Raw genomic sequence first — 27,078 nt, 5'->3', positions numbered from 1 at the left:
TCTCCCCTCTCTCTCTCTCTCTCTCTCTCTCTCTCTCTCTCTCTCTCTCTCTCTCTCTCTCTCTCTCTCTCTCTCTCTCTCTCTCTCTCTGAAAACAATAAACATATCCTCAAGTGAGGATTTTTTTTGAAAACCTGTAAGGAAACTATGTAACTCAGTGGCAGATATATGCCCTCATATAAGATGTTTCCTCCCCATGCTCACTCTCTCCTGTTTAAATGTACCTTTCATGCCAGTAATGAAATCATGACTATCTTGGGATTTTTAGTATCTGGAAGGGAAAAGAAAAATACAATTGGAGCATGCCCAGTGTCTCTCTTGTCAGTTGTCCTCTATCAGGATAGATGAAGGCATTGTCAGGGGAGAGCTCCTGTCTTCTGTCCAAGCAAACCAGGCATAGGGAAGAGAGAAAGCTGACTTAGAATCACACAGTCTCATCGTAAAGGCAGAATGTGGGGCACTCAGAACTGTGAAAGTTTCTGTCTTCAAGAGAATGGGCTAAACAGGGTTCTTGTAAAAGTGAGTATAAATGTTGAGATCATTCAGTTAGCCAAAAGGCACCCCATAACTAAAGACACTCCTGAATAGGAAATCTCCTAATCCCATGCTCTAGTGTAGTGGAGGAGGAAAAGGAAACACTCAAACCAGGCTTCTTTGGCTTCCTATTTTGGTGACGTGAGATCCAGGAAGTCTAGGAAGTGGTAGAAACACGTCTATAAAATCTTCTAAGCTGGTATCCTATTTTGGGAGGCTGAGTTGGATGATATATGTTTATGGCATAAAGTCTTTAGAGAAAAGCTTTATCCTTTTATTGCATGCTACTTGGAATGATGCTTATATGTGTTCTAAAAAGACACTTCCCTCCCAGAAGTGAAGCTCCACTCTGCATCACCAGCTGTCTGCTCACTCAAGTCCCATACAAATGAGTTAATTACCAGTAGCAAGAACAGACTTTGAAAAAAAAGCAAGAAATATGGAAAATGAAGGCTATTGTCTGCTCATGTTACAGTTTCTCCTTGGTTACATCATTTTCATAAAAAGAACTGGGCAGTTTCCTGTAATTCCAAAATTCTAGGAAGACTAGGTTTTTAGAATCTCTTAACTGTTGAGACCCTGGGTAGAAAAGTTATTTAAGCAGAAAAGTACATTATCCATGGGCCAGTAGCTAGCCTTTGGAATAGGATTATCTGTTCTTGGCTTGGTGGGGGTCGGGTGTGTGTCTTAAAACTTCAATGAAGAAAAGTAGTAGGCAGGTCATTAAAGTGGGACATTATTTTTTTTTTGATGGCATTAAGGTTGGGGAGGGTAATGAAGAATGTACAAACACTTGGAAATTAAAGGGAACTTAAAGATTGCCAATTCCATGATCTATATTTTAAAAATGAAAATGTTGGCATCAAAGAGGTTATCTGTGCCTTAGCAGCAGGCTTGCTTTAACTTTTAAATTGGAGCTCCATGGAAACAGCTTTACCTGTCTCAGAGTGCCAGACACAGCAATGGGTGACTTCTGGTCCTCATTCCTTACTCTTATTATTTTCACAGTGTCAATGTTCTGCCACTATCATAATGAAACAGAGGCTTGGTATGCAAGATAATTATAAGCTGTACTCCCAAAGAAAATGCACAAAACTGGATTGTAAACTCCTTCAGAGCAATAATTTTGTTTCTTGTGTCTTTTTATTTTTCTCAATACCAACCACTGTGCTTTACAAAAATACAATGCTTAAAGATTTGCTGATTGAAAATATTCTAGTTGTGAAAAATATCTTTTAATATTTTCATCAGTGGCAGGAAGCATAGCATTAAGTGTAGAGACTTGAGAGACAGACTGACTGCCTGTAGTTGAATCCAACTCAGCCAGGTATAAGCCATTACCTTGGGCAGGTGACCTAACTTCTCTGTGCCTTAGTTTCCTTTACTGAAAACTGGAATGTCAATCGTCCTACCAGATAGGAGGGTTGTGACGGTTAAGTGAAGTAATATATGCAAAGCACTTAGTGCCTGGCAGAGAAAGTACTCAATGAGCATTAGCTATTATTAGTCAGTATGCAGAGAAGGCTCTTTTTAACTGTCGTTGATAAATGTTCCAGAACAGATATGAATATCATGACATTACCTGAGCACATAATAAATTAGAATGAATTGTTGTAGGGGGTCATCAACTCTTATAATTCTGGACATTTCTTTGTTCAGAAATGTATTTATATAGCTGCTAATCCCCTCTATTGCTCCTCTTTACACTGTGGCATCAGGCTTTATTTAACAAATAAATGGATTTCCTAATTTGCTCACCATTGTCTAGAGCCACATTCTGGTCTTTCCATTGACCTCTTACAAATTACTGGTCATGAGTTCCTTTGGTCCCACCGAGACATCAGTATAGATCTGCCTATCCTTCCTGCCTCCTCTGCAGAAACGCTATATGTGTGTTCTTCCCCCATGCATGCCACCAGCCTCAGTCAAATTGATCCTGACATCTCAGCCACTGTTCCCTTGCAACTGGGGATTTCCTTTTCCTCGTCCTTTAGAATCCAGCATGAAACCCATCTTAACTTGAATAAGAGAAATCCACCTTTTATAGTCTTATTCATCCATAATCCAACTGTCACTTTGACTCATGGGCTCTTTGTCCTTGAGCTGTTGCTGCATGACTGATGCCTAACTGACATGAGTAGGTATCCTCATTCTGGCTTTATTTCCACAGTTTGTTCCTCCAGATCTCTGTGTCTGCAGTTTTGTGCTGGAGCAGTCCCTCTCAGTCAGAGCCCTGCAGGAAATGCTTGCCAACACAGGTGAAAATGGCGGCGAAGGGGTGAGTACCTGAATTATGTCCTAGGTGGGGACCAAGACACACCATAGCCCAAAAGTACAGACTTCATTTTGTTCCTTGAACTTTGACCTGGTAAACCTTAGAATCCTTGAGATGATCCATAGAGAGACAGTAAATCCTTCTCCCTGAGTTTAGTTCTTCTCATTTAGCAACTGTAATCCTCCTTCCTTTGGATTAACCAACTTCCACCAAAAAATGGAAGGGACCACCATTAATGCTGCCTGAGCAGAGCATAAGATATTGAATCTACTGCCTTCCCTGTTCTATAACCCACCAGGAAATATGGAGAGGCTGAGAGAGCCTTGAAACGTAGGGTGCCTATTAAGCAGGTTCTTTTTTCCCTTGGGAAAGTCTTCTCAAAGGTTTATGACTGCCCCAGTGCAGCACAACCTGGTTACAGCAATTTGGAAAAGATTTCCTGTGGAATTCAAAGTCTTTGACATGTGCCCAGAACTCCATAATGAGCAGTTTCATTCATGATGAGCAAATACAGAGCTGTCTTAAGTGTCTCTTACTTGAGTCTGTAAAATGGTCTCTGAGTATTAAACTGAGGGATGATGTGCCATATTTCCTGTGTCAGAAGGTCCTTGACCAGAGGTCTCAGAATATTTTTGACCTTTTCTTAATAACCCATAGCTATTTATATCCATTTATCATCAAGTATTTTAATTCTATGGCCTGAATATTTCACATACAAACACCTCTTTCCATCCCTTTTCAATACCACATTCAATGACTATCCTCTATCTTCTGGGTTCCTTCAATAGCCTATTAACTGCTTTGGTTCCTTCTGTACTTACCCCTCAGCACCACCACCAATTTTTTTTCCACTCGGCTATTCATAGTGTTCTTTCTCAAATGCAGATCTAATCATTATACTTCCCTGTTTTAAAATCCTTTGTTATTCATTACCTTGACAAAAAAATCCAAATACTCAACTGGACATAAAGCCCTTCAGGATTTGGTGAGCACGGCTCACCCTTCCCACCCCATCTCCCTCTATATCCCCCCAGCCACTCGGGGTTCCAGTCACATTGAATTGCTTTCACTTCCTCAAGCACAACAGTTCCCTCTTGCCTGTGAGCATGTGTGTCAGCAAGTCCCCCATTTAGAACAGCTTTTTACTCCTCCCTTCCCATAGGCAATCTCTACTTCTCCTTCAAGGAGCCAGTTTAGATGTTAGATCTATTGAGAAGCATTTGCTGACCCTGCAAGTTTGGCATGGGTGCCCTTGCTTGAGCAAAAGTCAATAAATAGTTCTTATCATTCTATATTATAATTGTAAGTCTAATTTTCTGCATCCTATACCAGAGAGTAAATTGCATGTAGGTTAAAAACTATTTGCTAACCCTAGCACAGATTATTCTTACTTGACTCTAATGAACTCCTATATAATAAAGAAGTATTTAATTTATGATAGAAGAGACAGTAACTGGAGGCTCAAGAGAACCAATATTTCCATATAGGCCATCTTCCAGCTCTTAATGTGATCACACTCAAGTCTTCTAATCTCCTGAAGCCAGTGTGTTCTCATCTATAAAATTTGAATATTTAATTAGTTTTCTAGGGTCCTTAACACTGGAGTTTGTGATTCTTCACTGTTTTGATTTAGAATGAAATGTTTTCATCAGCCACCTAAAAATAGCTTTGTTTTCTTCCTTAATCAACACAGGTGACTTTTTGTTCCTTTGATGGTCACTGAAGTCTGTGTTTACTTCCCGCTTGCGTTGGCCTCAGTACCCCATGCTTTCCTCCATAGGCACACACCCTCAAGCATTTCCAGTTCAGTGGAACAATTTTATTTTTAATTGCTCACTCTTCTTCAAGACTAGTAACTCATCATTTAAGATGAATTTTGTGAGGGAGACCTGATTGGTTTGGAACATCACCACTTTCACTGTCAACCACAATCAGCTAGACCCTGTCTATTTATGGCCCTAGAACAGAAACTGGGAAGATAGAAGATATAGTAACTGGAGAATTGTCTCTTGGGCATTCTGTTTTGTTGAAAAACTACATTTCAAAGACTTTTTTTTCTTTATCATTTAGCTTGAGTGGTTCAAGGAGTCCTGTAGATGACAAAGTAAATTCAACAGTTCTGGTTATAACTCTTGCTCTTCCTTGTTGCCAAGAACTTAAATAATAGTATAACATGGTTTGTCTTAGAAAGAATAAATAATAATTTATTTTCCAAGTAGAAGGCAAAGACTATCTTAACATGATTGAACACTTAGCTTTGGAACATACAAATAAGACCTCTCTTAATTATCAGCCATGTTATAGCAGAAGTTTGCTCAATATAGCTATACAAGTATATTTCAAGGGTTATCTTTAATATATAATATGTAAAAACCAATACATTAAATCTTACTAGGGGATTAATTCTCTTTGAAGACTCAAGTCCAAAACAAATGATCTATGACATTTTTATTATTAAATATTTATTAGATAACAACAATAATCATTGTGTTGGGTCTGACTGAAATTTACCATATGTCTTCTTGCCTTTTTGCGTTATTTTACCAAGCAAAGAAAAAAGAGATATCCAAAGTTACTTTTCATCTTGATGTTATTATTGTTGTTGTTGTTGTTATTTACCAGATATCTTAGAACTAGAAGGAAGGAGCTTGAAAAGAGAGCTAGAATAAGATGGAACAGGGTACTTTTTTTTAATTATTGAAATATGGAGAAAGCTAAGATGGCTAGGTAAACACAGCTTGCCTCCTCACACAACCACATCAAAATTACAACTCAACTACAGAAAAACCATTATTCAGAACTGCCAGTAATTGAGCTGAATGAAAGATCCTACAACTACAGAATTAAAAAAGAAACCACATTGAGACTGGAAGGAGGAACAGAGATGCAGAATGGGCTGGCCCACACCCATGTATGGCAGGTAAAAATTGGGAAGAATATCTCAGGAGCAGGGATCACAACCCCACAAAAGAGCCCCCACAAAAGAGCCCCCAGAGTTCCAGAGCCAGGAATATAAGTCCCCATAACTTCTGGCTGTAAAAACCATTGGGGATTGAAGATGCAGAGGACAAAAACTGCTAGATTCCCAGGCAGTTCCTCTTAAAGGGCTGTGCATAGACTTACTCAGACTCACTCCCTCTGAGGTCCAGTTCCAGAGCAGCAGCTTGAAGGCATCAGTGGCATACAGGAAGGAACCGAAATATCTAGCATGAGGGCAAGAGCTGGGGGACAACTTTTTCCCAGACAGAACTGCTGGCAGAGGCCGTTGTTCTTTTTCTGAGCCCTCCTCCCACAGAGTCACAGAACTGGCAGGCAAGTGCCATATGAGATTCTATCAACATGGCTCAAACCGTTTGCCATGCCCTGGTGATTCCCTGAGGCTACACCCCACCCTTTGGATCCACCCAACCTGTTTCCAGCAGTTTTTCCATAGGAATGGTTTGCCTTAGCTTATGCTTCAGGTATTTCTAAATCCTCTTAAATGAGCAGCATCTGGCCCCAGCAAGCCCCATACCTTTGCTAAGTGGCCCCAGGCCCAGCACTAGCAGCAACTGGCCTTGATTCACAGCTTGGCCTCACGCGGGCACCTCCAAGCCCAGCACAAGTAATAGTCACCTGAAGATTGATCTGTAGTTTATGCCAGGTGGCCTTGGACAGAATACAGGTGGTGGCTGACCTTGATCTGCACCTCCCAGGAAGCCCTAAAGTCTGCACACTCAGTGGACAGCTACAGACCACATCAGAGCATCGCCACCAAACCACCTCCACACATAACACACTCAAAGGGCAGACTCAGTGGGCACCAGACCCTGCTGAAGTTAAGTCCTGTTCTGTGGAGTGGGCCCCAGCACAGCTGATTCTCCACAGTGGTTGGAGGTTGGTGGTCAGAGGTCACACCCAGTCCTTGCAGCTAATTGGCCCAGGTAAATCCCTCCCATTGACCTCCCAACAGCAATCAAAACTCAACTACAACAGGAGGCTGTACTCAGCCCACACAGAGGGTGAACCTCAAGTACTGAGCTTGGGTGATAGGGGAGGCTGTGCCACTGAACCCTATAGGACACCCACTGCATTAGTCTACTCTATAAAGCCAGGGATCATAGAAGCTCTATCTAATACATAGAAACAAACACAGGAAGGCTGCCAAAATGAGGAACCAAAGAAACATGGAACAAACAAACCAAAACAGAAAAACAGGACAAAACTCCAGAAAAACAACTAAACATAATGGAGACAAGCAATCTACTAGCTGCAGAGTTCAAAACACTGGTTATAAGGATGCTCATTGAACTTAGGGAAGCAAATGAACTAAGAATATAAAAGGACATGGAAACCACAAAAAAAGAACCAGTGAGAAATAAAGAATACACTAACTGAAATGAGGAACAATTTACAGGAAGTCAACAGTAGAATGCATGAAGCTGAGAATCAAATCAGCTATCTGGAACATAAGAAAGCAAAAAAAAAAAAAAAGAAAGAAAAAGAAAACAATGAGAACAGTGAGAAGAAAAAAATGCAAAAAATTAGGATAGTATTAGGAGCCTCTGGGACAACTGCAAGCATACCAACACTCACATTAGGGGGATACTGGAGTGAGAAGAATAAGAGCAAGAAGTTGAAAACCTATTTGAGAAAATAATAACAGAAAACTTCCCTAACTTGGTGAAGGAAATAGACATACAAGTCCAGGAAGCCCACAGAGTCCCAAACAAGAAGAACCCAAAGAGGTTCACATTATAGTTAAAATACCAAAAGTTAAAGACAAAGAGAGAAGCTTAAAAGAACAAGAGAAAAGCAATTAGTTACCTACAAAGGATTTCCCATAAGACTGTCAGCTAATTTCTCAAAAGGAAACTTTGCAGGGTAGAAGCGATTGACAAGAAATATTCAAAGTCATGAAAAGCAGGGATGTATAACCAAGACTACTCTACCCAGCAAAGCTGTCATTTAGAATCAAAGGACAGATAAAGAGCTTCCCAGAAAAGAAAAAGCTAAAGGAGTTCATCATCACTAAACCATTATTATATGAAATGTTAAAGGGACTTATTTATGAAAAAGAAGATTAAAAATATGAACAATAAAATGGCAATCAATACATATCTATTAACAATTGAATCTAAAAAACAAAATAAACAAGCAGAACAGAAACAGAATCATAGATACGGAGAACATTTTAATGGAGAAAGGATTAAGAAGTACAAATTGGTAGTTACAGAATAGTCATGGGGATGTAAAGTACAGCACAGGGAACAGAGTAGCCAAAGAACATATTTGCATGACCCATGGGCATGGACAACGGTGTGGGGAATGCCTGAGGGAGTGGATGGGGAGAAAAGGGGATAATTGGGACTACTGTAATAGCATAAATAGTAAAACATAATTAAAAAATAAAATAGAATAATTGACATTTTATTACTCATTGGAGGCTGCACTAATTAGTTACCTAAACAGCAGTTTCAGTAACTCTAACCCTCTTGGAACTCTCACAGTCTACCCAGGCTCTTTTATCTTTATGATGAGAAATAATGTTTTTATGTAACCTCTTGAGTCTGATTGTTTTGCTTTTCTGAAGTGAATGCTGTGCACGTTTATTATTAGAAATTAACTTGATTTTAGGTGATTATATTTAACAGGGAAGAAAAAAAGGGAAAATAAATAAGGATATGAGTTAACATGACAGACTATAATGATTCTCTGGGGAGCCTGAGGATGTTTCAGTGGGGTGACACCTCCTTTGTATGCCAGTCCATTCTGTTTGGAAATAGGTATATACTGCATTTAAACAGATATTATGCTCACGAATGTCATGATTGCCTCCATAAACTGGTCCTTGTTTGGTGTGTCTATGCACTGCTGTGCAGCAACTGAACATTTCAAAATATGATTTCAGTTATTTGTTTATTCATGTGATGAGTGTACAGAAGTACTTTGGCAATGATTTGCAATTCTGCAGGAATTCCTCTTGCTAACAAAGAAAACAAAGATGTCCAGCTCCATTTAACAACAAGAGTTTATTATTGAAATGTCCTTAGCTACAGCCAATAGCATGGGAGCCCCAGCTTTATGTTGAAAAGGAGAATAAATGATGATGAGGACCTGGGAACAGAGAACATTTGGTGCCCCTCAGATTACACCCTAGTTAAACTTGTCCTTGGGTCACTTTACCTCTGATTAAATTGTATCAGATTTTATTCTGGGGAAAATTGCCAGCAGATAGATACTCAGCAACATGGCCAATTAAATGTCTGGAGTTTGCGGTACAACCCCTACTTGCAAATATTATTTTCACATATTTGATTGATTGGACCTACAGTATATGACATCCCCAGCCATCTTCAGCAAGACATGGGGCTAAATGAGATGTGACCATCTCCCTCTGAGTCCTCAGTCCCTATCATCCTATAGAAATGACTTTGAATTCAGAGCAAGCAGCATTTGTAGCAAGGAAAGGTCATTCTTTGAGTCAGGCTGATATGTTTTCAGTCTAGCCTATAATGGACCAGGTGACCTCTGAGGCAAATTATTTCTCCTTTCTGTGTACCTTACTTTTCACATCTTTAAAATGCAACCTACTCACAGGATTGAGTGAGAATTAAATAAGTTCTTGCAAGTGCCTTCAGGTATGTGGAAATAAATATTAGTTCCTCTTTTTTTCTCTGGTCCATTTCAACCTATCACAGATCCTTCAGACATATTTATATTCCAAGGAAGGAGCCTTCCATGCTATATGACCAAGTACATCTTATATCTTGGGCTATTATAATACAAATGGGTTTTGACATGAATGGACATAATGCTTCTCAAAAAAAAAGGGCCTTGATTTCCAAAATTACCCACTGTCCTCCTTCTGATAAAGGCTCTGGTTTTCTCTAAAAGATGACTTAGTTATTGGAAGACTTTTACCATTAAAAAAAAGACATGAAACATACCTATAAAAATAACTGTAATTAATGTTATGGTTGCCACATTTACGTTACACTTTCTATAACACAGAAGAGTACATCGCATTATGAAGACATGATTTTAGATGCTAAAATATCTAGAATTTAATACACCTTGATTGGGAAATGTGACTTGGGAAGATATTTCTCCAAGTATCTTTCTCACAGATGTACTCATTGAGAGGTGGTTCTTTAATTCCCTAAATTGTTTATGTGAAAGTTCCATTAGCCCTAAAAAGGAGCTTTAGGCTCCTTTCATTTCCCCTTGCCTTTAGAGTGACAATACTACACACAGCACAGTTGTTAGAGAAATGTACATGTGTGGTATGGCCCACTTCTCATGCCCGGGGATGATGTGCTCATGCTTTCCGAGAAGCTAGGAGGTTGTCTCCGGGCACCATGGGACCCTGTAAACACCCAATGTGGCATGACCTCACATTATGCTGTACTCATGTAAAGGTCCTTAAAGGACATGTCACAAGATACTTACTTTGCAGCCAAGTTTAGGACATTCACCCATTTTATCAAGTCACAGATAATTAAGCCATGAAAATGTGATATCATTTTTTTAAATTGCTAAAGATGCATCTACCCTGACATTTTTATGTAATGAAAAATCAGAATAGATGCTGATGAGGTGAATTCGAAGCCTTGTCTAAAGTTTGAACTCCAGCTGTGCTTATATTTAGAGATCTTCCAGTAACCTCATCCAGAATGAAGAAGGGTAATAGGATTCCTACCTCTTTATTCCTGGGGCCCTGAGCTCCCACTATCACTTCTATTACAAAAGAGAAGGAATATCCCCATCATCCAGATTTAGCCTCTTAATCTGAGGTGTTTGTCTTGCTGTCATAGATGTCAGAAAAGAGCCCGAATGAGAATTTATTTTGGTATGTGTGGCGAGGGCACAAGACCAATGAAGGAATTATGTACATAATTCTAAATAAACTTCATCCCCACTGACATTTTTTAAAAACTATATTTTTTTAAAGAGAGAAATCATTGAGTGAGTGATATATAATAATAAGCATCATTTACAACTTTAGAAGAAGACATAGAATTTCCTTTGGAGAAAAACTAGAGTTGCTTCTGCATGTACCATGATGTAAATCCCAGGACCTACCCATATGAGCCCTAACACCAGGGTAACCAGGATGCACCAAAATAACCCCATTAGTCATTCAAGTCTGAACTTCTTTTGCACTGGTTAGTAAGAAGCCACTGTATCAAGCTCTCCAGATGTCTCCTGATGCCCCCAATTAGGTCTTCCCCACCCCAGTGCCAACACACAGCAGGTTGTTTGTTCAACCTGGCATTACTACCCCAGCCTACTGCCTAGTCTGTGAGAGTTGGATACCATGATATTCAATTCTCAACATGCTTGATCTGACCCCCTTTTTCTTTTAAAAGGGAGAGAAATAGCATTCTGATTTTGGATGCTTTCATTTCTTTTTTTTAAATCTATGACTGGTCATCCATACCTGTTACAAAAAAAAAAAAAAAAACTTTGTATTTTTATATACCAACCAGATCTACCTGGCGAAATTGCTCTCACATGTAAAAGCATAAGGGGGTTATATGTTGAAAACTATTCTTTAAAATCTGCCCTGTGTTCAAGTTCACCTTACAGATTTGCTCATGGGAGGCAGCCTGTGTGGTGACAAAATTTAGAGTCAGGAGTTTCAGTTTAGTCCTCACACGGCCACCAACTGGAAGTTTAACTGCGGGCAAAGGTCTTCCCTCCTCTGGGCTTTGGGTTCACTGTCTCTAAAGACCACATCACTGAGATGCAGAAGTACTTTCTTCTGTCTGTGAATGTTGCAATGTATCAAGTTAAATGAAAAAGTGTCACCACCTCGTTTCCTCTGGAGTGTCCCATAACTGTAGCCTATCACCAATGAGCAGTGGGAATGATAGCCAGTTCGTATTAGCCATTATTCTTGAGATCCTGACTTGCATAATGTTAGGTAAAAGGAATCAACATGTTTACTTTCTTTCTGCTTTGGTGTAGACAAAGAGAATGTTCTGAATTCCATCTAGGACAGCAACCCTAAAGCACTAAGTGATGACTATATAATTTAAGCATTGGTGCAACATTGAATCTCCTGTAAATTTTCTTGTGGAAAAATGTGGGATGTATTCTGTAGTACTGACAGAATTTCTTTCTTCAAAGTGTCAGACATGCTTTTCAGAAATTAAATAATAATGAGAGGCCTCCAAACTAAGGTTTTTTAATGTGTTTTTTCATAGACCAAATTGTCATTAAACATGTGTCCCTTCTCTTTCCTCCCTTCCCCTCCTTACCATTCTTTCTCGTGTTACACTATGATTTTGGAATTTTATGCTGAGGAAATGGGTTTTAATGTTTCTCTGATAAGCTGATACTTAATGAAAATGTATGCAAATAACTCACTGTTGAACTGGCTTTTTGATAACATGATATCTAATTAATATCTAATATGCCATCTAAAAGACCATACTTTGTGGTAAGAAAGCCCTTCTTTGGTATAAGAAAACTTTAATTGATTGTTTACAGTATTTCTAAGAAAAAGAAATCCCAAATTACCTGATGTAGGTATTGACCATTTCTTTTGAGTAGATTTTCTTGCATAAATGTAATTATGAAAAAGTGCTACAGACAAATTTAGACTACAGCATATCGCTTGCTGGCTAGTTTCTTGATGACACCAGCACTTTACTGCGGGGGTGAGGGGGGAGCAGAGAGTAAAACAAATCTTTGCATCTAACGCTACTGCTAGTTTCTAGTTAAAATAAAATAATCACCAAGTAGAAAATCCACCCCCTTTATCCCCTTTATTCTCATTGGGTTTTTTCTCTGTATTGTCAGTAGATTCCTCAAATTACTTAAAAGCTTTCAGCAAGACCTGCACCCACTAAAATATCCAATTACTGTTTTGTTTTTGATTTTGTTAGATCAGTGACCTCTCCGAATGGGTATGTTATTCACTCCTTTAATATACATGTACTTTGCATGGACAATTGGCTTCAGCTGTATTTGTAATGAACTGGGCCTTTCTATTGTGAGTGTTCAGGGCAATTTCCATTCTTTGTGCCTCTGCAATTTAACAGAACACCACACACTTCAATCTTGTGGAACTGGAGGTGGCTGCACACTTTGAAACTTGTTGCCAAGAAGCTTATGTTAAGCCACATTCTGCAATTAGGAGAATGACTTGCCTGTGGATTCTTTTTTGTTTTTCCTTCAAGACATTGAAAATTGTTTTTAAGTTTCTTTTTTTTTTTCCCTCTGAATATGTCTAGATGGCCAATGGCCATAGGTTTCGACTTGGAAAGGTGACAAGTGTGCAGCTTTGCCTAATCCAAGCTCCTCAGTGCCTCACACCTTTCCCAGAGCTATTATGCAACTCCAGCTCTGCTCTTCCAAAGGCTGGAATTCATAATAAAAATGGAAAAAGCTAGTTTGATATGCCCCCTTTCTCACACGACATCTCCAAAGTGAGCCAGCGGAAGAATTAAATGTTAATTCAACAGTTAAGCCTAACCATTAAGTTTAACTAGCTTTTTACATTTCTTCATATCCCAAGTAGAAGCATTTTTAAGTGAAAGAACCCACAGAATTAATTTTTAAAGCTCCAGACTTGATCAAATATCCACTCGCCCTTTCTGAATATAGTGCTTCAGCTGTAGTGGAGTTGCCTTGGCATTGGTGACGTTCTTTTCGTTCGGAAGCCAGTGCCTCATATTCAAAGTCAATATGCCTGTGTGATCCTGGTGGTGTTTGGCAAGTGTGACAACATAGAGCTTTGCTAATGTTACCCAAGCCCTGGAGTGCTTTTCATTCTTGCTGTGGACATTTGAATGCTCTGTTAGTAGAGTCTTGTCAGTCATCTTAGAAAGCCTGAGCTTCTTCCCAATGGCTGAACTAACAGTGGTTTCTTGTTTGTTTGTTTGTTTGTTTTTTACACTTTAATTGCAAAAAAAATTGTAAACATTTTTATTAAAGTGTCTTAAAATAGTGAGAAGAGTTTGGGATGTCTAAGCTTCCTCCAGTATGTACTAAGTAGGCAAACAGTTCTATTCTTGGGGAAGGGATGTTCTGGTGAGAGATTATGCTGGAATTTTTAAGAATAACTTTATTTGGAGGCAGGGCAGAGAGGAGTTGTAAAACTGGATCTCAGCTGCACTTTTAGGAATATGTTTTAATCCTAAATTGTAAGATATTTGAATTTGGTGGAAATCTTTTGTTTTAAGAAAAATGCTAAATGAAGCCCATTGAGAATTCAAGGAATTCTGTTTATTTATTATAATTTCCTTTTGATTGTATAATTTACTCTTAATAGTTACCAGAGTTTGAATTACATATTTGTAAGGAATATTGAACAAACTGGAAAAAAATGCCAACTTATTTCCATCTCATCAAACTTTAATGAAAGCACCAATGTGGATATTCTGCTAAAGAAAAATTAAGTTGGTGCCAAAGGAACTCTGATCTCATCTGGCATTTCCACCTTCGTTGGAGTAAAATCCTGAGGCCAGTTCCCCAGCCTATAGTAAACATTCTCTGGTTTTAGAATGGAAGGATCTGAAGTGACCAAGTGGTATCAATGGATAGAGAACAAGAATAAGAACAAGAATATTACGGGGCTGTGGAGCCAGAAGACCTCTTGCTCTGCAGAGGGTGAAACAGCCACCTGTAGAGGAGGAGGAGGAAGCTGAAGGCAGCTGGTGTCTCCTGTGGCTGATTTTTTTTTTTCAGTTTCACTTAACTTTCCATATAATAGAGATTTTCACCCTTTTCCATGGCACACATAGACTAATTACTAAAACTCTGCCACACACCAAAAAATATATTTTTTTGCCAATCTGACAAAAAATAGATATAATTTTGATTCATTCACACTGGACAACTATGTCGTATTGACTGTTGTCATTTTTTTATTTGACACTAAGGGAAAAGAGGTCAGTTCCCCTGACTAAAGAGTCAGGTATTGAATGTTTTAAAATTTTTTGCAGCACACCGGTTGAAAATCGCTGCCATGTAATATTAGTTTCAAGTGTACGGCATAGTGGTTAGACATCTTTGTAACTTATAAGATGACCCACTCCCCCACTGCTCTAGTACCTGTCTGATTCTATGGGCTGGTGCTGGGTGGGAGAGGGGAAGGTGCTGAGCCTTGGTCCTCAGTCCTGAGATGTTGCTCTGGTGGGAGGAAAGAAAGTGCTGGACTAGTGGAAGCTGGACATTCAGGCCTGGGCACTGCCACACTCTGGGCCTTGCTCTGCCCATCTGCAAAATGTGGGTTCTGAATTACATTAGAAGCTCCAGAACATCTTGGGATACTGTTTCAGGACTCTGCCCAGGCTCTGTAGCTTCAGCGTCATCGCAAGATGTCGATTCAACACGGGAGGAGACAGATACCGTGTCACTCCCGAGTCGGACTGCACAGCCATTCTCGGCGGTGCAGATAGACTCTTAAGAAGCTACACCATCGTCTCTCGAGACGGACGGCTGCCGACGACGACGACGACGACTGTTTCAGGACCACTGTCTGTCCTTGAGAAATGGTTCGAAAGTCATCATGGAAATGAGGAAAATAAAGACAATGTAGGAGTCGTTTCATTAAGCTAACTATAAATGGAAAGGTCTGTCTTTTTTATTTTCTGTGATTAAGTCTTTTTTAGTATAGTATAACAGTCATAAATTTGAGGGGTTTTCTTTGAAAATTATAGTGACAATAAAGCTAACAGCTTCCTTCCTTCCTTCCTTTCGTCCTCTTTCTTTTTCTTTCTTTCTTCCATGGCCTTTGGGCAAAATGTAAAATTGGTAACTACGTTGATGATCCGTTTTGCTCCCATTGTTGACATTGCACCAGTTTGGGAACTTGTTACAGTGAGGCTTATTCTTGTGTTCAGCTTGTGGGCTCCATGTTCTAAGTAGTTTACGCAAACACTAGACACATGGTTTGACTTAAAAGCTGTTGCTTTACAAAAAAATATATTTTTAATGAAACTCAGATACTAATTAGTGCCCTGGTTGGTTGTAATTATTCACACCTTTACTGGGAGAAGCACTCTGAGATTATAGGCACCCGTGGTGCCTCCTGTTTTTGTTACAGGGAAGAAAGGGAACCAGCACGTTAATGAGAATCACCTGCTGCCCTCTCATAAATGATGAGATGCTGGGTTCCCTGCCCCCATTTCTCTGCTGCTTCCTGGCTTTTCTGGTGGAGGGTGGTGGGCAGGAGAGGCAGGATTGTGTTCTAAAGGAGTTAAGAGCTTTTCTGATGTCAGTGCAGCCAACACCACACAGGCTTCTGCTGAAGAACAGTCTTTAGGAATTTGCTTGAGAAGGTTTTCCTGGCCTGTGGGTGGGGGTGGGGGTGGGGGTGGGGCTCGTGATGGAAACCCATGGCAGAAGCGCTCCTGAAAATACCTGTTTTCATGTCTTTGGTGAGATATTAGAAGGTAAGTTGAATGCATTGCTTTTATAAATTATGTGTATGTCTTTCAAATAGTTTATTTTCTCAAGTTTATGGCTTGATATTAAAAATTTTCAGAATTGCTGCTGGGGTACAGAAATCTCCAGATTTTTATCTTATCAGTGCATACAGGTCCTGAATTGTAATTACTGGGACACCTTCAGTCAGTCAAGCAGAGAGCTGTGGTACTGATTCTCTAAAGCTTAATGCAGCACTTTGCACTTGAAGTTGGGGACACAGTGGCAGAGGAGAGAGAAGCAGCTACTTTGTCCCTAAGTCTGCAGATCTGTCTCCCCCTGTCCAACCCTGGAAGCCTGACTGTACGTGTCCTGCCCTCGTGGGGATTTTCTCATGCCAGCTTGGTAAAGAACTGTTTGCAAGCCCTGATCCAATTTTAGGATTTACACAAATGTTGCGAATAATGACCTGTTTTAATATCTCAAATTCATATTCTTTCTCTAAGCCTTTAAATAGATCCAAACACATATTTTTATACCTGTTTAATCTAGAGATTCCAATAGTGGGGGAAATGGAGGGTGAATATTTAACCAGATGCTAGCATTTCAGAATCTCTGCTCAGGGTTGTAAAATTTGTGGTGGCATTGACTCCCTGTTCTATTCCAGCAGCCCACCCAGGTAGGCATCACCTGGGGAACGGTCTAAGCAGTAGGAGCCACAATTCTCGGACCCCAGACAATCAACCCTGGTCACTGGGAGAATGAGAAACTGCTGTTTCCCAGTTCTTTGTTCCTTTGAGGCAGCCACTTGGATGTGCAGGGCAACAGGCATGTACACATCCATGAATTATTAGCTACACTGATTTCAGTCAAAGTCAGGGGATGAAACAATAGGACTCTAGTATTTCCACACTCTCTCCAGAATGCAATCTCAAGTTACCCTCTGTATATACAGTTCCAATTCTTGTCTCATAACCGGTCTTTCCTATGGCACAAATCCCTTTTAAACTCGTCACTGTGTCTCTCCCACAGGTGGAGTTACCTAGGCCATGATTGCTTCACCTCCAACCTTGTTTACTTCACTTGCAATCTTTTATTAGATTCAGCTGTTCCCAAGGCAACCAGGAGTGATAATTTAACGTGCTGTTCCTGCTGATAAGTCCAATTCCAACTGATTTTTTCTTTCACCTAACTTTTCTGTGTTGGCAGGAATGCAAAATGCTCCTCAGCTCTGCCATTCCTTCCCCTGTCTGTCTGTCTGTCCATAAGGACTCATCAACTGTGCACTTTATAAAAAATACATTAACTTCATTTTCATCTTATTAATAAACCCTGGCATTTTTCTTTCTTGTGAATAAAAAATCTCACTCAGTGTTTCCTGACACTTAACACTTGTCTTCCCAAATGTATCCCCCTGTATAAAAGGCCTCTGTGCCCTTTTAAGGTAACAGATTCCCTTCAGTCAACAGCTATATTGTACTGTGCTCTCCTCTAATTATGGAGTGCCTACAGTGTGTGATTTCTGCCCCCTGGATTTATGGCAGCTTCTTAGTGTGTTAAGGAAAATCTTCCTTGATTCTTCAGGCTGCATAAACAGTTATAGATGCATATTGATTACTTACAGTGATAAGTTATCAGGAATTTTTATAGTTTCCCTGGCCCAACTCATCTGTCTTTCCCTTTGTCATACTGTGGGCTCTCTTAGATAACATGTTTGCTTCTTCAAGTTTATGAGGATCATTGACAGTCAGCAGCAGTATCTCCCACTGTAAGGAGCAGAGGTCAACTGCAATGCATTTTTTGTTTGTTTTTCAGTTTTATTGAGATAAAAATGACATGCAACACTATATAACTTTAAGGTGTACAGCATAATGACATGATGTACATATATTGTAATATGATTCCTACAATATGTTTAAATATTCACCACCTCATATAGTTACAAAAAATGCTTTTCCTTGCAATGAGAATTTTTAGGATTTACTGTCTTAGCAACTTCCTTTTCCTCAGTTTTTTTTCTTTTTTAAGTATATTTTATTGATTATGTTGTTACGCTAGTCCCAAAATTTTTCCCCCTTTGCTCCCCTCTACCTAGTACCGCCCTTTCCTCCATCAATTCCATCCCCCTTAGTTCATGTCCATGAGTCATGCATACAAGTTCTTTGGCTTCACCCTTTCCTATATTATTATTAACTTCCCCCTGTCTATTTTGTACCGATCAATTATGCTTCTTTATCCCTGCACCATTTCCCCATTTCTCCCCCTTCCCCCTCCCAAGCTGATAACTCTCCAAATGATCCCCATACCTGTGATTCTGTTCCTATTCTGGTTTGCTTAGCTGGATTTTGTTTTTATTTTTATTTTCAGTTGTTGATAGTTTGAGTTTGTTTTCATTGTAATGTTCATGGTTTTGATCTTCTTTTTCTTAAATAACTCCCTTGAACATTTCATGTAACAATGGCTTGGTGATGATGAACTCCTTTAGCTTTACCTTGTGTGGGAAGCACTTCATCTTCCCATCCATTGTAAATGATAGCTTTGCTGGATAGAGTAATCTTGGTTGTAGGTCCTTCCTTTTCATCACCTTCAATACTTCTTGCCAGTCCCTTCTTGCCTGCAAAGTTTCTTTTGAGAAATCAGCTGAGAGTCTTAAAGGCCTTTGTAGGTAACTCTCTGTTTTTCTCTTGCTGCTTTTAAGATCCTTTCTTTACCATTAACCTTTGGCATTTTAATGATGATGCATGTTGGTGTGGTCCTCTTTCGGTCTAGCTTGTTTGGGACTCTCTGTGCTTCCTGGATTTGTATCTCTAGTTCCTTTGCCAAATTAGGGAAGTTTTCCTTCATTATTTTCTCACATAAGTTTTCAATTTCTTGCTCTTCTTCTTCTTCTCCTTCTGGCACTCCTATGATTCAGATATTGGCACATTTAAAGTTGTCCCAGAGGTTCCTAAGACTCTCCTCATTTTTTTCAATTTTTGTTTCCTCATTCTGTACTGGTTAACTTTTTTCTTCCTTATGTTCCAAATCATCGATTTGAACCCCGGTTTCCTTCTCTTCACCATTGGTTTTGTGTGTATTTTCCTTCATTTCATTTAGCATAGCCTCCACTTCTTCCCTTATGTGTTTGCCATACTTAAGCATATCTGTTAAGCCTGTGAGCATCTTTATCACCAATGTTTTGAACTCTTCATCTGTTAGGTTGGCTATCTCCTTGTCGCTTAGTTCTCCCACTGGAACCTTGATCTGTTCCCCCTTTTGGGCCATAATTTTCTGTCTCCTCATCTTGACAGACTCCTGTGTTTGTTTGCCTCTGTGTCTTAGGTAGAGCGGTCGCTCCTGTTACATTGTAAGGGACAGAGCCTTAGGTATCCATCAGTACAGGGAGGCCTGTTTCACGACTTTGTGGTGCTGTATGTGGAGAGGGGTCTGAGAGGGAACAATGCCACTTGCTCAGCACTTGGTCCCTTTCTAGGTACTTCTCCCACTTCCGTATGGGACTGGCGCCTCTCCAGCTGTTGCCCTGGCCATCGTTCCCAGAGTGGGTGGGTCTATGAACATTCTAGGACTGTGGGGTCCTTTTAAACAAGTGGACTCTGCTGAGAGACTGGCAGTTCCTTCCTCCGCCCCAACCCCCACTAGTTTGCACGTCAGAAGCAATGAGGACTTATTTTCCTTGGCACTGGAGCCATGAGCTGCGTGGTCTGATCTGGGGCTGGGAGCACTCCCCAGGTGTCCCTCCCCACTTTTTAAAACACGTGACTGTGCTTTCCTCTGACCTGCTGCTGCTGCCACCATGCTGTGTCCTCTCCACCCCAGCTCCGCCCCTCCTACCTGTCTGGATGAGTATTTCTTCTTTATATCTTTCTTTGTTGGACTTCAGTTCAATTTTCTGTAACTTCTGGTTGTCTCTAGTTCTGAGGTAGTTGTATTCCTTCTTAGTTGTAGAGGGAGATGCATTGTATCTGTCTTTGTGGTTTCCCTCTTAGCAACTTTCTAATATGCTATACAGCTGTGTGACCTATAGTCATTGTGTTGTACATTACATCCCCATACTTATTTATAACTGGAAGTTGATACCTTTTTATAACCTTCACCCAATTCCCCCATTCCCTGTACCTCCCATGGTAGGTACACAAATATGATATCTTTTACTATGGGTTTGGGTTTCATTTCAATTCCACAAATAAGTAATATTATACAGTATTTTTTTGACTTATTTCACTTAGCATAATGACCTCAAGACATGTTAGTTTTGTTGCAAATGGAAGGATTTCCTTTTTTGTGGCTGAAGAGTATTCCATTGTACAGCTAAACCACATTTTGTTTATTCATCTGTTGACAGATTTTTTTTCTATGTCTTGGTTATTATAAATGATGCTGCAATGAACATGGGGGTTCAGGTCTCTTTTTTTTTTTTTTTCTGAATAGAGATTCAAGGATAGCAGCTATCCTTTGGTCATTTATTGCCTTGTATTAGTTTTATTTTATTTATTTTTTTAAACATGTTTTATTGATTATGCTGTTACAGTTGTCTCAATTTCCCTTCCCTCTGCGCCCCTCCACCCGGTGGCCCCCCTCCCTCCAGTTGTCCCCCCCTTTTAGTCCATGTCCATTGGTTGTGCATATAGTTCTTCTCAACTTCTTCCTGTCTATTCCATTCCCTCCTACTATGCTTCTTAATTCCTATACCATCTCCCTCCCTCTTCCCCTTCTCCCTCCCTGATGACCTCCCCCTAGTATGTTCCCCATACTATAGTTCTTTTTCTACTCTCGTTGCCTATTTAGTTTGCCTTTGTTTTGATTCCCTAGCTTCTGTTGTTGGTTGTTGTAATGCAATTTTCATTTTAATGTTCATAGTTTTGATCCTCCTTCTTCTAAACCAGTCCCTTTAACATCTCATATAATAGTGGTTTGGATCTAATGAACTCCTTCAGTTTTATTTTGTCCTGGAAACACTTTCTCTGCCCTTCTATTCTGAATGACAGTTTTGCTGGATACAATATTCGAGGCTGTAGGTTTTTGATTTTTATTACTTTGAATAGTTCTTGCCAGTCCCTTCTTGCCTGCAGAGTCTCCCTTGAGAAGTCAGCTGATAGTCTAAGTGGGACTCCTTTGTACATGATTCTTTTCTTCTCTCTTGCTGCTTTTAAGATTCTCTCTTTATCTTTAACTTTTGACAATTTGATTATAATGTGCCTTGGGGTGGTTCTCCCTGGGTCCAGTTTTTCTGGAACTCTCTGTGCTTCCTGGACCTGTAAGTCTATTTCCTTTCCCAAGTTGGGGAAGTTCTGCTTCATTATTTTTTTACATAATTTTTCAATTTCTAGTTCTTCTTTGCCCTCTGGCAATCCTATAATCCGAATGTTCGATCTCTTATAGCTGTCCCAGAGGTTTCTGATCCTCTCCTCACTTTCCTTACTTTTTGTTTCCTCTTTCTGCACTGGTTGACTGTTTGTTCCTTCTCTATGTTCCGGTTTGTTGATTTGATCTCTCGATTTTATTTCCTCACCACTTGTCTCATATGTGTTTTTGTTCTTTTCAGTATCAATGGCTTTCTTTCCTTTCCTGTCCTGTTCCAAATATTTTGTTAATTCTGTAAGCCACCTTATAACAATAGCTCTGAACTGAGCCTCTGAAAGGTTTCTTATTTGTTCGTCTGTCAGGTTCTTCATCTGCTGCCTGGTAAGCTGCATCACCAGAATTTCAATCGTTGTCTCCTTCATTTGACAGATTTGTGTTTTGTTTTGCTTCCTGGGAAGGCTGTGGGGGGCGGAGCCCCATGTAGTCATCACTACCTAGTGACCGGCAGGAATCCCGACCTTTTTCGCCGCGCTGTGAAGCTTTGTGTGGGGACAGGGGTCCAAGATGGATTCCTGCTGTTATTCTCCACTGGGAGACCAGGATCCATCCTCCTGTCTTCTGGGCCTCACCGTCTGATGCAATGGGGGGGGCTGCTTTTCCCCGCATTGGGGTTGTGAGCTGCCAGAGCTTGACTGCAGCCAGGATTGCTCCCCCTGCCACTCTTCCCACTGCTACTGCAAACAGTACAGCCTGACTTTTCCATTCCGGTTCCGATTTCACCCCTCCTACCCATCCAGGCAAGCGCCGTTGGTTTATAACTTCATACGTTGGCCTTCCATGTAGTTTTATTTTCTGAAATTTCTGGTTATCTTTTGTTTTGAGGTAGCTGTATTCCTTTCTAGTTGTAGAGGGAGATTGAGCATGTCTGTCTAAGCCTCCATCTTGGCCGGAAGTCCCAGATCTCTTTTTGACACAGTATTTTCATTTCCTTTGGATGAATACCCAGAAGTAGAATTGTTGACTCATATGATGGTTCTATTTTTAATTTTTTGAGCAATCTCCACACCTTTTCCCATCATGGCTTTACCAATTTACATTCCCATCAACAGTGCAGAAGGGTTCCCTTTTCTCCACATCTTCTCCAGCCTTTGTTACCTTTTATCTTTTTGAAAGTGGCAATTCTAACAGGCCTGAGGGGATATCTTATTGTGGTTTAGATTTGCATTTCCCTAACAATTGCTGATGTTGAACATTTTTTCAATGACTTCTCAGCCACTTTTTTGTCTTCTTTGGACAAAGGGTTTAGTCAGGTCCTTTATCCATTTTTATTTTCATTACATGGGATTCTTTTGCTATTGAGTTATCTGAGTTCTTTATACATTTTGCATATTTAACCCCTTACCATATATGTGATTTCCAAGTATCTTCTCCCATTCATTTTGTTGATGGTTTCTTTTGCTATGCAGAGCTTTTACATTTGATGTACTCCCATGTTTATTTTTGATTTGGTTGCTTTTGCTTTAGGTATCACATCCAAAATATTATTGCCAAGACCCATGTCAAGGGGCTTTTTCCCTGTGTTTCCTTCTAACAGTTTTATGACTTCAGGTCTTATGTTCAAGTCTTTAATTCATTTTGAGTTAATTTTTGTGAATGTTATAAGACTCCATTCTTTTATATGTAAATATTCAATTTTCCCAGCACCATTTGTTGAAGAAACTATCTTTTCTCCATTGGGTATTATTCTTGGTTCTCTTGTCAAATATTAGTTGATGTATATGCATGGGTTTACTTCTGGGCTCTCAATTCCTTCCATTGATCTATGTGTATGCTTTTATGCCAGTACTGTACTGTTTTGATGACTATAGCTCTATAATATAGTTTGAAATCAGGAAGTGTGATGCCTCCAGCTTTATTCTTTATTTCCCTCAGAATTGCTTAGGTCATCTTGGTCTTTTGTAGTTCAATACAAATTTTAAGAGTTTTGTTTGTTTGTTTGTTTTACTTCTTTAAAAAAATGCCTTTGTAATGTTGGTAGGGATTGCATTGACTATAAATCTTTGGGGGGAGTATGGAGATTTTAACAATATTAATTCTTCCAATCTATAAGCACAGGATATTCATTTATTTGTTTCTACTTCAATTTATTTTACCAATGTCTTATATTTTTCAGTATAAAGATTTTTCACCTACTTGGCTAAATATATTCCTAACTGTTTTATTGTTTTTTATGCTATTGTAAGTAAGATTGTTTTCTTTTCTTTTTCAAATAGTTTGTTATTTGCAATGTTTTTTTCAGTACCAAGTTGTCACGTTATATTCATGGTAACTACCAACTCCACTGGGAAATGATTTTTTTTTTTTTCCGATCATTGAAGGAAGCAAGGATCAGCATAACTGAAACTTAGTTTTGTTTACTTTTTGGTTGTTTTTTTCTAATTGTGAACCATATTCAGTATTTCTGAGCCTCTCTCCTCCTCCTCACACAGATAGCAGGTGCTAATTTTAATGTGCCTTCTTCTCTTTACCCATAAAGGTTGCTCTGGTTTCTTGAAACTCAAGGGAAGTTGGGTTTTATTGTCAGTCCCAGTAGGTTATCCTCCCAATGTCAGTATGATTAATTTACTTCCTGCACAATGGGGAGAAAATAGATCAGATGGTGCTTGTTCTATCCAGGTCCCGGTTTCCATTCACAGATCAGCAGAGGAAACATTGTTTTTAAACTTTCATTTTTCTCTTTGACAGAAGTTAGTTGGTTGCAGGAACACTGAGACCTAAGGGAGGCCTCTAAAGAGTAGGCTTTTGAAAGCAGCTATGTGAATTGCACTGCCCAAGAGTTAAGTGATCTAAACAACTCTGAAAGACACTCACCTTGCAGGCAGAGAGAACAGTAGAATTTTGTAAGAATGCAGAAGTGTACCATTAAGAGCTGGGGATACAGAAACCAGAGTGAGAACAGAAAATTAGAAGTGACTGATGTGGGAGGGGTGACCAAGCAGTCAGAGAAGAAAAGTGAAAGTCCCTTCCCTCTAACCTACTGTTTTTTGCCATCAACTCCACCTCTTTCCAAGGCCCTGTAGAGTCCAGACCAATGAGACAGTCCAGACTGTGGCTGAGGCAGCCGACCTTGGACACCATAAAGATGGGTGGACTGTGATGGGCTTGGGACTCTTTCTCTGTCAAGTTTAAATTGTCTAGAGCCCTTACCACTGAGATTTTACAGAAGAAAGTCATGTCTTTCTACCTGTCACATGTATGGCAGCAGAACTAAAAGAGAAACAGGGTCCAACGTTAGTCCTAGAACTACCAAGGGCAAGGGGAAGATCCTTTGTCTGTTCTTTACCTCAGTGGGTTACTGGAGAAATAGTTAAAGGAAAAGTCACTCTCTGGCCCACAACAGACATGGTTCTGAGAAAAGAGAAATACTTGCTGACTCTAAGCATCGTACCAAGTACTTGGAGAAAGGGTCCACTGTGGCTGGGGAAGTCCTGAAGGGTGGCTCCCAAGCCTGGCTGTGCAGCTGAACTACCTGGGAGCTCAGGCTCCATCACAGACATACCAAATGAGGATCTTAGGGAAACAGCCCAGCCTTTGGGCTATAGTTTGTTTTCATTTTTAAAGGTGCACCAGTGATCCTGATGGCTAGCTGGGATTGAGAACCACTTCTCTAGAATCAGTCCATTAGAGGTTTGAAGAATCATGTCATTGCCCTCTGAGCAGCATACGGTCCATGGACAGGTAGGAAGTATTAGGAGTAACTGTTCTCCTATCCATCCACAGGCCCACACATGCACAGAACTCTGAGAATCAGCCTCTTCACCCAAGACCACTTCATATACTTCAAGGAAATATCAGGCATTTATTTATTTGTTTGTCTTTCTTGGAAATATAAACTTGGCCCTGAGCTTATTGTGTGGACATATAGAGAAAAAGGATGAATTGATTACTATCCAACAAGATCATGATTGGGAACAAAACAAAGGGGGTTAGAGGATTGAAAGAAAGCGAAATTGTGTTGATAAAGGACATCCAGGAGAGAAAAAAATAAGTTGAGGAGTACAGGAGAGAAGAAGGAGTGTCAAACAAAAAATGTAATCAAGCTCGTTTTTTCCCTTATAGCCCACATGGGTAGACTTGTTTGTACACAGTAGGACTCAGGAATGATTTTATGATTAAAAAGAAAAAAGTACTCCTATGTTATTATCCCCAGAATGAACAATGAATATTTTAAATCCTCATCCAAGGATATGTTTATTGATTTGAGAGAGAGAGAGAGAGAGAAAGAGAAACAGCAATCAGTTGCCTCCCATATGCACCCCTATCAGGGACCAAATCCACAACCTAGGTATGTGCCCTGACTGGGGAATGACTCCTTCTATGGGGCAATGCTTCAACCAATTGAGCCACCTGGCCAGGGCAGCAGTGGATTTTTTTCCTAGAGATAATAGATTAGAGACAGTGTCTGATTTTTTTCAGGTCAAGATATTCTGAACTTTCAGATGTTAAACACTTTGTAGGAAGTACTCATTATATTTTTACCTTGGGTGAAAGGAAATGATTGGGCAGAGTTCTTAGTCTTGACCCTGTGTGGCCACTGATCCACCATTTCACCAGAGGCCTGATGAGTATGGGTGGTTCAAATAAAAACTAGAGCAGTGACTGGAAAACAAATCTGGCTGACAGGTTCCTGTTATGTAAAGAATGAACTTGGCAATGTCAATTTCTTAGAAATCTGGGAGAAAGAGGGGAAATTAATTCAGAGAAGAAAATAATTGCTTTTACCGCTTTCCAAAGTATACTTGTCATCAAGCTGAATGTCACTAATACCCTGACAAATATCTCCTGCCAATTTGCTCTTTCCAGAGAGGCCATAATAAACACATGTTAGAGCTGCCATCCTGGCTGTGTGGTTTCCCTGTGACATCTATGTTCAAAGAAAAGCACAGATGTGTCTAGAATGACCCCTTGTTCAATTTGGAGGCATCGCAACAGCCACCTTTGTACCCTCAGTGGAGAATGTTTATCCTCTTGTTTCAGAATCAGTATTTGAAAAAATCCCAGGCCAAATGGAAACCTCCAAAAGTTACTTAACTCATCCCCTAAACACCACAGATGGGGAAAGAGGGGAAGGAAAGTGGGTGCACATGTCTACCATTTTCCTAGATCAGAAACTCTTTATTTTTAAAGACTTGACAGACAGGAGATTCCTCGGTTGTCCTCAGTCATGCATTCAGGGTTTAAGTCTGCACCATCCAGGGACTCTTCCTTCTCCTCAAGAGCTTTAAGGGCTCACAGGGAATAATGAACTTGGAGTCACCTCTGCTATCCCTAATTCATCTGAACCATCTCTAGATTTTACTTACCCCATGGGCCAAATCTGTGCAAAAGAGAAGCCATCCCTTTTGGGCCTGTAACTCTTCCTCTTTTTAGTTTTGATCATCTAGAGCCCAAAAGGAAAGTGGACATCCTCCTGGGAGGTAATTTCTTCGTGCTGCTCAGGTTCTTGCTAAAGATGATGCTTATGACTCATAACTTCCAGTTTCCTAAATCAGGCTCTGGCCTTTTATCCTTTTGTCCTGACCTCCTTCCATATGGCTTTGAAATTTATG

At 39.9% G+C, this 27,078-nt stretch overlaps 1 protein-coding gene across 1 annotated transcript in view; it reads left to right on the top strand.

Annotated features, from left to right (window-relative positions):
- Positions 1 to 27,078, top strand: part of RYR3 (ryanodine receptor 3) — a 360,864-nt gene that overhangs the window by 28,014 nt on the left and 305,772 nt on the right. Inside the window, exon 3 of the mRNA XM_090268335.1 lies at positions 2,705 to 2,812. Within this exon, the coding sequence (XP_090124461.1) occupies positions 2,705 to 2,812 (108 nt within the window). The remainder of the gene's footprint in view (positions 1 to 2,704; positions 2,813 to 27,078) is intronic.

The sequence above is a fragment of the Furipterus horrens genome, unplaced genomic scaffold, assembly GCF_987537825.1.
Source record: "Furipterus horrens unplaced genomic scaffold, mFurHor1.1.pri manual_scaffold_3, whole genome shotgun sequence".
In the NCBI taxonomy this organism is placed as follows: Eukaryota; Metazoa; Chordata; class Mammalia; order Chiroptera; family Furipteridae; genus Furipterus; species Furipterus horrens.
The sequence above is the reverse complement of the archived record's forward strand: the minus strand, read 5'-3'. Positions and strand labels throughout refer to the sequence as shown.